This window comes from Ovis aries, chromosome 1 (assembly GCF_016772045.2).
Source record: "Ovis aries strain OAR_USU_Benz2616 breed Rambouillet chromosome 1, ARS-UI_Ramb_v3.0, whole genome shotgun sequence".
NCBI classification, from domain to species: Eukaryota; Metazoa; Chordata; class Mammalia; order Artiodactyla; family Bovidae; genus Ovis; species Ovis aries.
The window spans coordinates 248,729,593-248,747,648 of NC_056054.1; the positions used below are offsets into that span (position 1 = coordinate 248,729,593).

Consider the following 18,056-nt stretch of genomic DNA (forward strand, 5'->3'; position numbering starts at 1 on the left):
TGTATGACTGAGTCCCTTTGCTTTTCACCTGAAACTATCACATTGTTAATCAGCTTTACCCCCATACAAATTAAGTTTGTTTTTTTTTAAAAGAACCCACCTGAGCAGTGCATTAGGTGCTGTGTCATCAGTTGCCAGGATAAGAGAAGTGAATCCCTGTTCTCCCTTCCATTTCATTCCAATCTTCTTAAGATGATCCTAAAAATTCAGCCTCACAAGGCTTAAGACGGGTACAGGTAACCAGCAAGTTGGGCAAAGCTATAATCAGACAAACAGATATCAGGTAACAAGAGGTGTACCTCCAGATTGTTCAGAACACAGGAACTGCAGGTGGGGAGAGGGACAATAAAAGCAGAAACATCACTTTGCCAATAAAATCTGTATAGTCAAATCTATGGTTTTTCCAGTGACACCAAAGAATTGATGCTTTCCAACTGTGGTCCTGGGGAAGACTCTTGAGAGTCCCTTGGACTGCAAGGAGATCAAATCAGTCAATCTTAAAGGAAATCAACACTGAATATTCATTGGAAGGATGGATGTTGAAGCTCCAATACTTTGGCCACCTGATTTAAAGAGCTGACTCAGTGGGAAAGACCCTGATGCTGGGAAAGGAGGAGAAGGGAGTAACAGAGGATGAGATGGTTGGATGGCATCACCAACTCGATGGACATGAGTTTGAAGAAACTCCGGGAGATGGTGAAGGACAGGGAAACCTGGTGTGCTGCAGTCCATGGGGTCGCAAAGAGCTGGACATGACTTAGTGACTGAACAACAGTGGTATATACATACATACATATATATATTCTGATTGCTTCTGATATTGGTGCTGATCTTCTAATTGCAGGGAGGTTTTGGCTTTTCTGCTCTAAGTTTAGACTTTAAAATGTATATAGATCTCTGCTTCAACCACATGAAGCTGATCAACTGCTTTTTCTTCCTATTTGCCTTAGCAAAGGTTTTAGTGTCCCAAGAGAATGATGTATGTTATGATCAATTAAGTTTTCTTTGTTTTATTCATTTGTCCTTTAAGTATTTGTTGAAAGACTACTATGTGCTGCCATATTTTAAAAAATTGAAGTGTAGTTAATTTACAGGCTTTTCTGGTGGCTCAGTGGTAAAGAATCTGCCTGTCATTCAGGAGACTCAGTTTTGATCCCTGGTCCAGGAAGATCCCCTGGAAGAGGACATGGCTACCCACTCCAATATTCTTGCCTGGAGAATCCTATGGACAGAGGAACATGGAGGGTTACAGTCCATAGAGTCACAGAGAGTTGGACAAGGCCGAGCGACTGAGCAGCAGCATAGTTAATTTACAGTGTTGTGTTAGTTTCGAGTGTACGGCAAAGTGATTCAGTTATACGCATATATATTATCTTTTAGATTCTTCCACCATATAGGTTATTATAAAATATTGAGTATACTTTCTTGTACTGTACAGTAGATCATTGTTGTTTAGTGTTTACAGTGACTTTTAAGGTTATCTCCCGTGGATTCTTCTTGTTTGAAACACTGGAGCACTGAGGTCTTTGGGTTCTTGAAAGAGTCCCTACCTCTGCACTGACTTAATAATAAAGGAGATTACAGATTTTTTAAAAGCCTCATATCTCTAGCTATCCAGAAAGTTAAAGAATATGTGTTTTAGCTAAATCTGAGTTAAAAATTTAAGCACTAAAATTTTCCATTGGAGCCATTTTGAAAGGAAATCATTCCAAATACTAACATATTTTTTGCTTTCTTGGGGCTTAAAGAACCTACTCTATGAATATGATTGGATACTAGGGGTTATTATGACTATATTGTACTAAAAAAGTTATTTCATTGAAGGAGAGGGAGGTATTGACATATACAAGAAGAGGCTCCAAAATGCAGGTTTGGAGCTTTTGTCATGCATAGTTTTTCCCCTTTTTTTCTGGTGAGTAGATATTCTATGGGTGCCTTTTCTTATGGCTTTGTGTTTGCCTGTCATTGTCCTCCTTTTGATTTGATAAAGGCTCAGCATTCAGACAGATTTTCCTGGTGGCTCAGAGGGTAAAGAATTCACCTGCAATATGGGAGACTCAGGTTTGATCCCTGGATCAGGAAGATACCCTGGAGAAGAGAGTGGCTACCCACTCCAGTATTCTTGCCTGGAGAATTACATGGACAGAGGAGCCTGGTGGACTACTGGGGTCACAAATAATCAGACACATCTGCGTGACTAACACTTTCAGCATTCAGACAAGAAGGATTGCTGGAATTTTGTTGTTGTTGTTTAGTCCCTAAGTTGTGTCCAACTCTGTGTCCCATGGACTAAGACTGCCAGGCTCCTCTGTGAATGAGATTTTCCAGGCAAGAATACTGGAATGGATTCCCATTTCCTTCTCCAGGAGATTTTCTCTACCAGGGATCGAACTTGTGTCTCCTGCATTGGGAGGCAGGTTCATTACCACTGAGCCACCAGGGAGGAATTATATATTAATATATGGTAAAAGTAAATACATGTTGGGCATGACATGAGGGACTCTCCCATGAGGAAAGTGCACAGATTTGGTCAAATCTGCTTTATATCTGTTGCTTGGAAATCTGTTCTTGGATCTCAGCTGCCTCATTCCTCTTTGGAAGAAGAGAATTCCCATGATGACAGTTCATCAGAATGGCAGGTAGGAAAGTGAAGAATGCACTGCAGCTGTGTAGGCAATGTAGGCTACATGGAGAAGGTCATTTGACCAGATTATGCCAGGTAGGTTACGTGTGTGGCCACTGCTAGGACCAAAGTTATCTTTGGCCAGAACATAAAGCAGAAAGGAAAGGAAGATGAATAGTTACATTTCTGACATGTTGGATGACTTCATGGTCTTGATTTTATATATGTTTCATGATGTAATTGAATATTGTAACTCTAATATAAAATGCCACCACTATATAGTCTCTTTTCTTTGGAAACATCATGGAAATTGCCTTACAGAGAAGAGTGTCTTTGTATTCTCATCTCCCTGTTGTCCCAGGTTTGGGGGAGGGGCAGATGTTTGCTATGCAGGCCAAGTGCACAGGGAAGGTTCTAAAGTTGTTAAGTGCAAGCTGCAAGATTCTAAGATTAATTGTGCTTCACTCTCCAGTGAGATTAGTGTATTATAAATCATAGAGGCATATCCCATCAATCTGGTGCCTGGATGCGGGGAACATGATAACCCCTAACTCAGCAGAAATGTACCTTTCATCCATTATGGCATCTCTCCTGGAATGAACCATGCAGTCCTCAGATAGGGCCAGGGCAACAGACAGCATTTTAAAAACATCTTTGAGATCACTTCCTTCTTTTATAACACAGAAAGCATTTCTATGGCTCCTTGGTTTTATTCGACAATAACTTTAAAGGAGACAAATTTAAAGAAGTATTTTCTGGGTACTTAGTTTTGTTCAGCCCTTGGGCATGTTCTCTGGGGTTTTAAAATAAAAATATAAAGTAATCTCTACTCTCAACGAGCCTACCATTTAGTTGGGGAGAAAAGCCATTTTAATTATGATTATGTGATATTGATGCTAATTGCTATCATTTTTTTAGCACTTACTATGTGCTTACTCCTTGGAAGAAAAGTTATGACCAACCTAGATAGCATGTTAAAAAGCAGAGACATTACTTTGTCGACTAAGGTCCGTCTAGTCAAGGCTACGGTTTTTCCTGTGGTCATGTATGGATGTGAGAGTTGGACTGTGAAGAAGGCTGAGTGCCAAAGAATTGATGCTTCTGAACTGTGGTGTTGGAGAAGACTCTTGAGAGTCCCTTGGACTGCAAGGAGATCCAACCAGTCCATTCTGAAGGAGATCCGCCCTGGGATTTCTTTGGAAGGAATGATGCTAAAGCTGAAACTCCAGTACTTTGGCCACCTCATGCGAAGAGTTGACTCATTGGAAAAGACTCTGATGCTGGGAGGGATTGGGGGCAGGAGGAGAAGGGGGTGACTGAGGATGAGATGGCTGGATGGCATCACGGACTCGATGGACGTGAGCCTGAGTGAACTCCAGGAGTTGGTGATGGACAGGGAGGCCTGGTGTGCTGCAATTCATGGGGCTGCAAAAAGTCGGACACAACTGAGCGACTGAACTGAACTGATGTGCATAGTGGGGCTTCCCTGGTGGCTCAGATGGTAAAGAATCTGCTTGCAATGCAGGAGACCCAGTTCGATCTCTGGGTGGAGAAGATCCCCTGGAGAAGGAAATGGCAACCCACTCCAGTATTTTTGCCAGGAGAATTCCATGGACAGAGGATCCTGGTGGGCTATAGTCCATGGGATCACAAAGAGCTGGACGTAACTGAGAGACAGCAACAACAGTGTGCATACTAATAGAATATACTAAGAAATGACTCATAGTACATATTTCAAAATAAATGCTGACAAGATCAGGAAAAGGAGGAATATGGATTGACTAGATTAGTCATGAAGGTCCCTAGAGAAGGTAGGTCTGTGCTGGGTCTTGTTCACAGGAAGGCTTTTGTGAGATGAGACAGGCTGTATTTCTCAGTGTGAGGGTGTAGATTGCAAGAGAGAAGGTTAGTTGGAAGTGATGAATACCAGAAGAGGCTTGCAGGTGGCCAGTAGAACCACAGAATTTGCAGGAGTCTCTTGCTCTGCCCTTCTTTGCCTTTTCACGTTCCTTCTGTTATAGAAGTTATTTCCATTCCTCTTTGGAGTACCCTGCTTAGAGGAAGAAAATGCCTAACGGAGCACATTATCAAAATAGCAGATGAAGAGCTGAAGGCACTATAGCTAGCTAGATAGGTAGGCTACATGAAAATCATTTGATCAGATTATGCCAGCTAGGTTAAATGTGTAGATACTGCTGGGGCCCAAATTAGTGTGATGATGTTTGGCAGGGAGATTAAGTAAGCTTTCCTCCCTTCTGCCCTTTCCTCTTCCTCCTTCCCATCCTCCTTTCTTTTTTCTTTTTAAAAGATTTTTTTTGATGTGGTCCATTTTTAAAGTCTTTATCGAATCTGATACAATACTGCTTCTGTTTATGCTTTGGTTTTTTGGCCACGAGGAATGTGGGATCTTCATTCCTCAACCAGGGATCAAACCTGCTCCCCCTGTATTGGATGGCGAAGTCTTAACCACTGGACCACCAGGAAAGCCCCTATCCTCCTTTCTTATTGTGACTATTTCAAGCTTATCATTCTGTCCCTGCTCCTTTTAATCCCTCCTCTTCCTTGATGCTCAGCTCAGTTCTTTTATCTACAGTGTCATGATCACACAATGCTCATCCTACTTCATTCATATACTCACTCAGCAAGTGCTTATTGAGGATTCCATAGCATTTTCAGAAAATAGACAACCTTACAAGAAGACAATTAAGACACAATTACAATATATTGTGACAAGTACCTTGCAATGAGAAACATATGATGCTATGGGAACTGCTAGCAAGAGGACTTAATTTTATTAAAGGGAGGAGAGTGTCAGAAAAGAAATGACATAAAATTGAGAACTAAAAGTGTGACTGGAGATGTTTTAAATTCTTTCTAAAGCTGTTGAGGGGGACCCCTGTCTGATCTGGGGTGCTGCTAGACACTCAAGCTTCTTGGTTGCCTTTGGCGGTTGCCACCATCACACACAGGAAATTAACACCTATCAACACATATTATTCAATCATACATATTTCTTGAGCAGTTCTGTGATTTAAACAGTGTCCTGGGCTCTGTAAACCAAACAGCTGTAAACAAAACAAGCAAAGCACCTGATTTCACAGAGCTTACATTCTAGTAAGGATGAGCAGACAGTGAATAAATAAGTATACATACGTAATATTCTGGATGTTATAGGGAAAAAAATGAAACAGTAAGATGAGAGAATGTATGTTCTTGCGTGTGTGTATGTGGGTATGTACTATTTTAAATAGGGTGGTGTGGGCTTCTCTATTAAGGAATATTTGAGCAAGAACTGATGAACTGAAGGAGCGAGTCATGTGGCTATCTGGGTGGTGGGGTGTGGGGTGGGGAGGGGACAGCATTCTAGGCAGAGGGAGCAATTAGGACAAAGGCTCCCTGGAGGATGTGTGCTAGGAGTGTTCAGGAAACTTTAGAAAGGCCAGGTGGCTAGAGCTCCAAGAAGAGCATAGAGATGAATGATGTTGCAGAGGTCCCTGCAGGCCTGATAGAGTCTTGTCCCATGCAAGATTTACATTTCAGAGGATCCCTTTGGCTGTAGTGCAGAAATCTGACAATAGAGGGACAAGAGTGGAAACAAGGTCAAGTAGGAACTTATTGCAATAGTCCAGGCAGGAGATGCTGGTAGCTTACAGGGTGGAAGAGGGAGAGGTGGCTGGATTCTCAAAGGCAGAATGGACAGGTTTGCTGATGATCTGTTCAGGGAATGAGAGAAGAAACACCTCAATGATGACTCCAGGGATTTTGGCAGACTGGACTTGCCACTGACTGAGATGAGAAAGAGCATAGGAAGAACAGGTTTGGGGGAGCAAAGACATGTTAAGTTTGTTATGCCCGGCAATCATCCTAGTGGAGATCTTATATAGGCAGCTAGTTCCGCAAGTTCAAGGGAGAGTTGGGAAGTTGTCATTTAAAGCCATAAGAGAGGTTGAGATCATCAAGTGGGTGAGCCCAGGGAGAGAAGAAACGAGGCCTGATAGCTGAGCCTTGAGTGGGAGACTCTATGATTTACAGGTAGGGGAGTTAAAAGATCTAACAAGAGATGAAGAGGAAGCAGCCAGTGAGATAGAAAAGTAGAGAAGTGCGTGTTACCTAGAAGCCAAGTAAAGAAAAGGTGTTTCAAAGAGGATGGAATGACCACCTCTGTCTGACACTGCTGAGAGTTCAATGGAGATGAGGTCACTGGGGAACATAGCAGGTGTGATGGAGTGGTGGGGCCAATGCCTGATAGTGTGGGCTCAAAAGAAGACAAGAGGAATAAAGGGGAGAGAGTTCTAGAGTCACCTCTTCCATGGCATTTTGCTGCAAAATTGAGGCAGAGAAACGAGGCTGTACCTGGTAGGGGAGGTGGAGCCAAGAGAGGAGTATTTCCAAGTGGGAAAAAAGCATTACATTTGTAGGAATGATCTAGTAGAGAGAAAAAGTGATGATTCAGGAAACAGTGACAACCTCTGGAGCAATGTCCAGCAGGTGAGAGAATGTGCTATGCAGTGACCAGGTCGGAAGGAGCAGCAGCAGCTCATTCCTGTAACAGGAGGGCAGAAGGTGGGGGCCTGGGGTGGGTGGCGTATGAGTTCTCCTCTGTGGCTTCTATTTTCTTGGTGAAATGAAATGTTGGGTTCTCTCCTGTGCATGAGGATGGGGAGGAGATGCCAGAGGTGTGAGGAGAGAGGAAAAGGGAAAGTGGATATCTAGGAGGGTGGGAGAAAGTGAGACATTCCTGGGGGCAACATCAAGAGTCCCTTTTAGGGAAGTGCTCATGAATTAAAAAATGGTCTAGGAAGACTGGGTCAGGACAGTGTTTAACTGGGTAAACCAGATCTTAGCTGAGAAAAGAAAAGACACAAAAGGCAAAGGAGAAAAGGAAACATACATTCTGGTAAGGATGTATAAACTCCCATTTGAATGCAGAGTTCCAAAGAATAGCAAGGAAAGATAAGAAAGCTTTCCTCAGTGGTCAGTGCCAAGAAACAGGAAAACAATAGAATGGGAAAGACTAGAGATCTCTTCAAGAACATTAAAGATACCAAGGGAATATTTCATGCAAAGATGGGTACAATTAAGGACAGAAATGGTATGAACCTAACAGAAGCAGAAGATATTAAGAAGAGGTGGCAAGACTACACAGAAGAACTATACAAAAAAGATCTTCATGACCCAGATAACCACGATGGTGTGATCACTGACCTGGAGCCAGACATCCTGGAATGTGAAATCAAGTGGGCCTTAGGAAGCATCACTATGAACAAAGTTAGTGAAGGTGATGGAATTCCAGTAGAGCTATTTCAAATCCTGAAAGATGATGCTGTAAAAGTGCTGCACTCAATATGCCAGCAAATTTGGAAAACTCAGCCATGGCCACAGGACTGGAAAAGGTCAGTTTTCATTCCAATCCCAAAGAAAGACAATGTCAAAGAATATTCAAACTGCTGCATGATTGCACTCATCTCACATGCTAGCAAAGTAATGGTCAAAATTCTCCAGGCCAGGCTTCAGCAATACATGAACCATGAACTTCCAGATGTTCAAACTGGATTTACAAAAGGCAGAGGAACCAGAGACCAAATTGCCAACATCCATTGGATCATAGGAAAAGCAAGAGAGTTCCAGAAAAACATCTGCTTTATTGACTATGCCAAAGCCTTTGACTGTGTGGACCACAACAAACTCTGGAAAATTCTGAGAGATGAGAATACTAGACCACCTCACCTGCCTCCTGAGAAATCTGTATGCAGTTCAAGAAACAACAGACCTGGACATGGAACAAAAAACTGATTCCGAATAGGGAAAGGAGTACATTAAGGCTGTATATTGTCATCATGCTTATTTAACTTATATGAAGGGTACATCATGAGAAATGCTGGGCTGGATGAAGCACAAACTGGAACCAAGATTGCCGGGAGAAATATCAATAACCTCAGATATGCAGATGACACTACCCTTATGACAGAAAGTGAAGAAGAACTAAAGAGCCTCTTGATGAAAGTGAAAGAGGAGAGTGAAAAAGTTGGCTTAAAACTCAACATTCAGAAAACTAAGATCATGGCATCTGGTCCCATCACTTCATGGCAAATAGATGGGGAAACAATGGAAACAGTGACATACTTTATTTTTGAGCTCCCAAATCACTGCAGATGGTGATTGCAGCCATGAAATTAAAAGATGCTTGCTCCTTGGAAGAAAAGTTATGACTAAACTAGACAGCATATTAAAAAGCAGAGACATTACTTTGCCAGCAAAGGTCTGTCTAGTCAAGGCTATGGTTTTTCCAGTAGTCATGTATGGATGTGAGAGCTGGACTATAAAGAAAGCTGAGCACCAAAGAACTGATGTTTTTAAACTGTGGTGTTGGACAAGACTCTTGAGAGCCCCTTAGCGTGCAAAGAGATTCACTCAGTCCATCCTAAAGGAAATCAGTCCTGAATATTCATTGGAAGGATTGATGTTGAAGCTGAAACTCCAATACTTTGGCCACCTGATGCAAACAGCTGACTCATTTGAAAAGACCCCGATGCTGGGAAAGATTCAAGGGAGGAGAAAGGGACAACAGAGGATGAGATGGTTGGATGACATCACTGACTCAATGGACATGACTTCTACAAGCCCCGGGAATTGGTGATGGACAGGGGGGCCTGGCATGCTGCTGTCCATGGGGTCATAAAGAGTAAGACACAACTGAGCGACTGAACTGAAACCCTTGCAGTGAATGTTTTTGAAGAAGGATTCTCCAGACAGTATTGAACATCACTATCAGCCTCATGTCAGGAGTGCAGGGCTATATTCTCAAGAGTGTGTGTGTTTGTGTGTGCATTTGCATGCACTCAGTCTTGTCTGACTCTTTGCAATCCCATGGATTGTGGCCCACCATGCTCCTCTGTCCATGAGATTTTTCCAGGCAAGAATACTGCAGTGGGTTACCATTTTCTTCTCCAGGGGATCTTCCCGACCCAGGGATTGAACCCGTGTCTCTTGTGAATCTTACATTGGCAAGAGGAATCTTTGCCACTAGTACCACCTGGGAATGCTCTCCATCTCTCAGGGTCATGGGGTTGTAGAACTCCAGGGGTTGCCATGAATATTTATGTTTCCCTCCTGAGTCTGCTCAACTTCTATCTCTTCCAGGTTAGTCCCTCCTTTGGCTCCAAGCCACACTCAGTTTCCTTTCTGTGAATTCCTAACCTATAGGGCAGAGTTGCCAGATTTAGCTAACAAAAACACAGGATGTCATTTAAACATTACACGGGACATACTTGTACGAAAAAGTTATCATTTATCTGAAATTCAAGTTTAACTAGGAATCTTGCATTTTATCTAGCAACCTAATGAGACTGGGAAACACACAGTTAAGCATTCATTCAACAAACCTCCGTGGAGAGGGAACATGCCCTCTCCTGGACACTAGAGTAGAAGCATCAGTCCTGGACCCTGTGCTCTGAGCTGGGAGGCACCAAACATATATTTAGGTCACTAGCCAAGTAGGGTCTCAGAAAAAACACTGCAAAAGGTTCAGCTTGAATAACTCCTCCAGAATTTTACAACCATAATATCTAAAGTAAAACTATTTTAATTTCAATATATATGAAAATTTTGTGACTTATTTTTTTTTGGGGGGGGGGGCTGTGCTACACATCATGTGGGATCTTAGTTCCTTGATCAGGGATCAAACCCTGCATTGGAAACATGGAGTCTTAACTGCTGGAGTGCCAGGGAAGTTCCTATAATTCTTATTTTTAATGACATCTGGGAATGGAAGCATAGGTATCTTTTCAATGCTTTGGATATTGAAGTCTCCATTATGATTCATCTGTCTATGAGGAGTTTGTCATCTTTATCACTGTCAGCTTTGGCGTTGATCACAAGCGGCCATTGCTGGGCAGAGGCAGGATGAAGATGGTGCAGCATCCCTGCTGTGCCATCTACTAGCTGTGAGGTCTTTGGGAGCCTCTTGATCTCTCTGGGCCACCATGTCCCCATTTATACAATGACATTTAATCCTAAAATTGACCTCAGAAGGTTTGTGAGAAGATTAAAGGGTTAAAACTTGTGAAGTGCTCCAAACAGTGCTTGGTGCATGGTAAGTACTAGATAAATGTTGATGAATATAATGTGAACATCATTCAAAAACTTACGATGTATTTGGTATATGTCCTGGCACTATGGGAGCTCAGAGCAGGGAGTGCAGAGTATTTCTGAATTGTGAAATGACTATCTGTATTGGTCTTTTATTTTCCCTTAAGCCTTCTTGAAGGTGCAAATCATTCTGCCCTCAGCTTGGTGTCCGTCTGTCCCCTCCTCTCAGCTCCACCTATACTGGTGTGGCAGGGACTCTGGAAATATTTGTTGGTGGGTATATTAATGCTATTGGCAGCCTCAAGAAACGTTGATGACATTCATGGGTGATGTTTCTCCAAGGTCACTGAGTTCCAAAATACTCTAAGTACCTATAATTTCAGTACTTCTGATTTATTTGTAAAGACTAAGGCAAATGTATTTAATTTATGAGACCCAAGGTGAGCTTTATAGATACCCTAGGAATGAAAGCAAATTGAGAACTCATTTACCATTCACAGCTAAGTATACATTAGTATGCCAAGTAAAAGTAAGTTCCAACTGATGAAGCATTTAATAAATGACCAATATTTTTAACCACTTATCATATATTATCTAACTGAATTTCACAAACCTCTCTGAAAGTTAGATATTATTAACCTCACATTACATACAAGGGAGTGGAGGTGTGGAGCAGATAAGAAATTGCCTAAAGTCATCTAAATAGTGATTAGTTGACCCCACTGGGTTCAAGTTCTGGATTGTCAGATTTCAAAACCCATGTTCAAAATAAGTAAGCATATGTACACCCATGGTGGATTCATGTCAATGTATGGCAAAACCAATACAGTATTGTAAAGTAAAATAAAAAATAAAAAATAAAAAAATAACAAAATAACAAAAAAAAGTAAGCATATTTCTCAACATAAAAAGCTGGGGAACAGAGAAGAGGCCTGAGACCATTCATTCATTCAGATAATTACTGAACTATGGAGCCTGGAGAGGTATGAAGAACAAGGCCCTGCCCTCAAGAAGGTCACAGTTATATAGAACTGGGTATAGTGAGTATAGTTAGTGTTCTAACAGAGGCAAGGTAACATAAAGTGCTAGGATAACTCAGAAGAGGCAGAGCTAAAGTTATCTTGGAAAAGAGTGATGGCAAAGGAATCAGAGAGGAGAAGCCGTTCTGCTGTACCAACTAAGAGAAAAGTGCTTATTTATGTCTCACTCAGCATTTAATCAGCCTGTATGCCACTTTACCCACATCACATATGAAGGAAACAAATATTTTTGAACGTCTGCTTGGTGCAAAGTGCTATGCTAGGCACTTTTCATGGACAGAGGTTAACTTCTTGACAACTAATCTCCATTATACAGATAAGCTACTGAGGCTCAGAGTGGTTGAAATTTTCCTAAAGTGGGAAGTTATTACTTATTTAACAAATTCAGGTATGTATTCACTCAGGGAGCACTGGTTGAACACCTACAATATGGTTGGTGCTGACTAACAATGGTGGGCCAAGGAGAGCTAGATCTACCCCTGAGGCAGGAGATAGATGGGCTCCAGTCTAGATATTTACGACTAGCCTCTGGTTTGCACTTCAAAATAGAAGTAACAATGAAAACAAGGTCAATAGCCAAGCTTTGTCTCCTGACAGCTCTTCAAGATAACAGTCATGGCAGGAGCAGAGAGGGGCTAAACCCTGCTTTAGTAAAAGATCAAGAGGTCATGTATTTCCCACCCTTGGGGCAAGGGAGACATTGCACATGTGCAGAAAGGCTCCTTGGGGGTCAAAAAGAAGGGCATCACCCCAAGGTTGCCCCATAGGCATCTGGGCTGGAATCCATCTTGGGAAAAGTTATGCATGCATGTTGGGGAGGGTCCTAGGGCAGGTTAGGTATGGTAAAGAAGTCAGACAATTGGTCAAAGGTAAGCAAAGACCCAGAAGAACTGCCCTGTATGAAAGATTTAACTGCCTCTTTACCGTGTTCTTCCTTGTTAGGGAGGACACCCACACCCTTTCTGTCCCAGTATGCATCTCTGCCTTGATTTGTCTTAATGAAACAGTTTCTCTGTGTGCTATCCCACTTGTTATTGTTCTGTGTCTCTAATAATAAACGTTTTAACCTACATTTACAGTTTTTACCTCCTTGAGAAATGCATTTTTCTGTGGGGGCAAGAGTCAGGGAAAATTTTGTTCTAGCCTCTAGCCCTTACTGGTCTCATGGCTAGGATTCCTGGTTTTTATCCAGGGTATCCAGATTCAAGTTCTGAGCAGGAAACTGAGATCTCACTTCAAGCCACCACTCGCTGCTGCTGTCTTTTCTAGATCACTCTCACAGAGACTACCATCCAGTGGAAAGATGAACATTAACTATATATCAGGTGGTGCTAATTGTCAAGTATTTGCCTGCCAATGCAAGAGACACAAGAGGCGCAGTTTCGATCCCTGGGTCGGGACCATCCACGGAAGTAGAAATGGCAACCCACTCCAGTATTCTTGCCTGGAAAATCCCATGGATGGAGGAGCCTGGTGAACTATAGTTCATGGGGTCGCAGAGTTGGAAACAACTGAGCATGCACGCATGTGCGTGTGCACGCACACACACACACACACACACACACACACACAGAAAACAATACATCTTTTGAGAAGTTTCAAGTGAGAGTGACTGGAAAAACCTACGGATCTATAATTGGGATTGTCCTCTATTCTCTTCCTATGCAGGTTTGTGCCCAGGTTACAGGGCGAAGGTACCTTCAGTCAAAACCTCCAGTACAGCTCCACTGAGCATACAGGACTGCTGTGCCATGAATCTGTAGGGAGCATGGCAGGGACCCAGAGGAGACAGGAGCAACATGGGGAACTCTAAAGGGTAATGGAAGAGACTGTTTACATGCATATATAAGACACCCTTGGCAGTGCTCCACAGAGTGCTATGATTCTGGAGGGGAGAAAAATCTGAGCTGAGAAATCCACTTTTGTGCTCTAATTCTTTTTAAAAAACTTGATTGAGTGGTGTATTTAAAAAAATTAAATAGTTTATTTGTTTGACTGTACCAGGTCTTCGGAGAAGGCAATGGCACCCCACTCCAGCACTCTTGCCTGGAAAATCCCATGGATGGAGGAGCCCGGTGGGCTGCAGTCCATGGGGTCGCTAAGAGTCGGACACGACTGAGTGACTTCACTTTCACTTTTCCCTTTCATGCATTGGAGAAGGAAATGGCAACCCACTCCAGTGTTCTTGCCTGGAGAATCCCAGGGATGGGGGAGCCTGGTGGGCTGCTGTCTGCGGGGTTGCACAGAGTCGGACACGACTGAAGCAACTTAGCAGCAGCAGCAGCAGCTGCTGCAGCACCAGGTCTTAGTTGTGGTAATCAGGATCTTTAGCCTCAGCATGCTAAATCTTAGTTATGACATGTGGGATCTAGTTCCCTCACCAGGGATTGAACCCAGGCCCCCTGTATAGGGAACTCAGAGTCTTAGCCAGTGGACCACCAGAGAAGTCCCTGTGCTTTAATTCTGATACTTTATTTTATTTTTTAATTTAAATTTCTTTATTTTAATTGGAGGCTAATTACTTTACAATATTGTATTGGTTTTGCCATACATTGACATGAATCCACCATGGGTATAAACGTGTTCCCCATCCTGAACCCCCCCTCCCACCTCCCTCCCTGTACCATCCCTCTGGGTCATCCCAGTGCACCAGCCCGAAGCATCCTGTATCCTGCATCAAACCTGGACTGGCGATTCGTTTCTTATATGATATTATACATGTTTCAATGCTATTCTCCCAAATCATCCCACCCTGTCCCTCTCTCCCACAGAGTCCAAAAGACTGTTCTATGCATCTATGTCTCTATTGCTATCTCGCATACAGGGTTATCGTTACCATCTTTCTAAATTCCATATATATGCGTTAGTATACTGTATTGGTGTTTTTCTTTCTGGCTTACTTCACTCTGTAGAATAGGCTCCAGTTTCATCCACCTCATTAGAACAGATTCAAGTGTATTCTTTTTAATGGCTGAGTAATACTCCATCGTGTATATGTACCACAGCTTTCTATCCATTCATCTGCTGATGGACATCTAGGTTGCTTCCATGTCCTGGCTATTATAAACAGTGCTGCGATGAACACTGGGGTACATGTGTCTCTTTCAATTCTGTTTTCCTCGGTGTGTATGCCCAGCAGTGGGATAGCTGGGTCATAAGGCAGTTCTATTTCCAGGTTTTTAAGGAATCTCCACATTGTTCCCCATAGTGGCTGTACTAGTTTGCATTCCCACCAACAGTGTAAGAGGGTTCCTTTTCTCCACACCCTCTCCAGCATTTATTGCTTGTAGACGTTTGGATCACAGCCATTCTGACTGGCATGAAATGGTACCTCATTGTGGTTTTGATTTGCAGTTCTGATAATGAGTGATGCTGAGCATCTTTTCATGTGTTTGTTAGCCATCTGTATGTCTTCTTTGGAGAAATGTCTATTTAACTCTTAGGCCCATTTTTTGATTGGGTCGTTTATTTTTCTGGAATTGAGCTGCAGGAGTTGCTTGTATATTTTTGAGATTAGTTGTTTGTCAGTTGCTTCATTTGTTATCATTTTCTCCCATTCTGAAGGCTGTGTTTTTCACCTTGCTTATAGTTTCCTTTGTTGTGCAGAAGCTTTTAATTTTGATTAGGTCCCATTTGTTTATTTTTTTATTTCCAATATTCTGGGAGGTGGGTCATAGAGGATCCTGCTGTGATGTATGTCAGAGTGTTTTGCCTATGTTCTCCTCTAGGAGTTTCATAGTTTCTGGTCTTACATTTAGATCTTTAATCCATTTTGAGTTTATTTTAGTGTATGGTGTTAGAAAGTGTCCTAGTTTCATTCTTTTGCAAGTGGTTGACCAGTTTTCCCAGCACCACTTGTTAAAGAGATTGCCTTTATTATTTATTTATTTATTTATTTTTACGAACGAGGCAATTTATTAACCCAGCATCCAGCGATTCTGTCCAGATCTCTCTGACCCTGAGGCGTCAGTTTGCAGCCCCCATCTTGGTCCTTTTCCACCATCTTCAGCCCCTCCAGTGCTTGGAGGACCCGCCGGGCCACGCTCTTGGAGCCTCTGCTGAAGTGGCTGGGCATGACGCCGTTCCTTTGACGACCCTCGTAGATTTTGGTCATGGAGCCAACCCCAGTGCCACCCCAGAGGTACAGGTGCCGTGCTGTGGAAGCAGCTCGTGTGTAGAACCAGTTCTCATCGTAGCGAGCAAGTTCTTTATGCTTGGCCAGCTTAACGGTGTCCACCCATTCAGGGACTTTCAGCTTCCCGGACTTTTTGAGGAAGGCTGCCAGAGCTCTGACGAACTCCTGCTGGTTCACGTCTTTTACAGTAACTCCAGGCATCGTGCGGCCTCCGTGCTGCCAGCAAGGGGAAAGGCAAGAGATTGCCTTTAATCCATTGTATATTCTTGCCTCCTTTGTCAATGGTAAGGTGTCCACAGGTGTGTGGATTTATCTATGGACTTTCTATTTTGTTCCATTGGTCTATATTTCTGTCTTTGTGCCAGTACCATACTGTCTTGATGATTGTGGCTTTGTAGTAGAGCCTGAAGTCAGTCAGGTTGATTCCTCCAGTTCCGTTCTTCTTTCTCAAGATTGCTTTGGCTATTCGAGGTTTTTTGTATTTCCATACAAACTGTGAAATTATTTGTTCTAGGTCTGTGAAAATTACTGTTGGTAGCTTGATAGGGATTGCATTGGATCTGTAGATTGCTTTGGGTAGTATACTCATTTTTACTATATTGATTCTTCCAATCCATGAACATGGTCTATTTCTCCATCTATTAGTGTCCTCTTTGATTTCTTTCACCAGTGTTTTATAGTTTTCTATATATAGGTCTTTTGTTTCTTTAGATAGATATGTTCCTGAGTATTTTATTCTTTTCGTTGCAATGGTGAATGGAATTGTTTCCTTAATTTCTCTTTCTGTTTTCTCATTGTTAGTGTATATGAATGCAAGGGATTTCTGTGTGTTGATTTTATATCCCGCAATGTTACTATATTCATTGATTAGATTCTATAGGGTTTTCTATGTAGAGGATCATGTCATCTGCAAACAGTGAGTTTTACTTCTTTTTTACCAGTCTGGATTCCTTTTATCTTTTTTTCTGCTCTGATTGCTGTGGCCAAAACTTCCAAAACTATGTTGAATAGTAGTGGTGAAAGTGGGCACCCTTGTCTTGTTCCTGACTTTAGGGGAAATGCTTTCAATTTTTTTCACCATTGAGGATAATATTTGCTGTGGGTTTGTCACATATAGCTTTTATTATGTTGAGGTATGTTCCTTATATTCCTGCTTTCTGGAGAGTTTTTATCATGAATGGATGTTGAACTTTGTCAAAGACTTTCTCTGCATCTATTGAGATAATCATATGTTTTTTATTTTTTAATTTGTTAATGTGGTATATTACATTGATTGATTTGTGGATATTGAGGAATCCTTGCATCCCTTGGATAAAGCCCACCTGGTCATGGTGTATGATCTTTTTAATGTGTTGTTGGATTCTTATAGCTAGAATTTTGTTAAGGATTTTTGCATCTATGTTCATCAATGATATTGGCCTGTAGTTTTATTTTTTACAAAGGTCAGTGTTAGGGAGAGCAGGCTTTCAGGAAGGTGAAGAGCAGGGCTGCTATGTTGATTTAGACCTTGGTACCCAGAGTATGCAGAACTGGTCCTTGTGACCACATGCTGACTCTGGGTGGGTGTGGTGCAGGATGGGCTCTGTGCTAGGGAGAGATTGGATGGAAGCACTGGGCATCAGGAAGCCACAAAGACAAGTTCAATATTCCCTAAGACCAATTCTTCCCCGTTATCACTTTGATCCTGGGAGAACCTCTGTACATAGTGAGGATTTCTCAGTTCATTTAAGGTTTTGGTCGCAAGCAATATAAACAGATCTTATCTAATGTAACCAACTGATTAAAAAATCTCAATTCATTGGAGTATGAATATCAAATGTATTTCATCCAGCTGTACCTGTGATTCTCAAACCTTAATGTGCTTATGAACCACCTGAGGATCATGTTAAACGCAGATTCTGGTTCAGGCTAAAGGCAGAAATTCTGCTTGTCTAATCAGCCAATGCTGCCAGTCTGTGGGCCACACTTGGAGTAACAGGCAAATCTACGTTATGCAATGTCCCTTGCCACTTTGTGGTTCTGTAAACAGTCTTGGTCTTGTTTTAACACTTTGCAATATTTGCAGGTCCTACTTTTTCTGGAAGTCAAAGCTTATTCATCCTGTTTTAAAAAAAATTTAAACAATAGTTTCAAGAATTTGTTAGTCTCAAATTTTGGGACAAATTCTCCT

At 42.1% G+C, this 18,056-nt stretch overlaps 1 protein-coding gene across 1 annotated transcript; it reads right to left on the reverse strand.

Annotated features, from left to right (window-relative positions):
- Positions 1-15,649: 15,649 nt before the first annotated feature.
- LOC101107920 (small ribosomal subunit protein eS19-like) lies at positions 15,650-16,122 on the reverse strand. Its single transcript, XM_027963948.2, has one exon. It carries the CDS (start codon positions 16,085-16,087, stop codon positions 15,650-15,652), a length of 438 nt encoding a protein of 145 aa, XP_027819749.1. The 5' UTR covers positions 16,088-16,122.
- Between the last annotated feature and the right edge of the window lie 1,934 nt (positions 16,123-18,056).

Excerpts from the sequence above, each read along its gene's own strand:
- LOC101107920 (XM_027963948.2), bottom strand. The coding sequence starts at position 16,087 with ATGCCTGGAGTTACTGTAAAAGACGTGAACCAGCAGGAGTTCGTCAGA.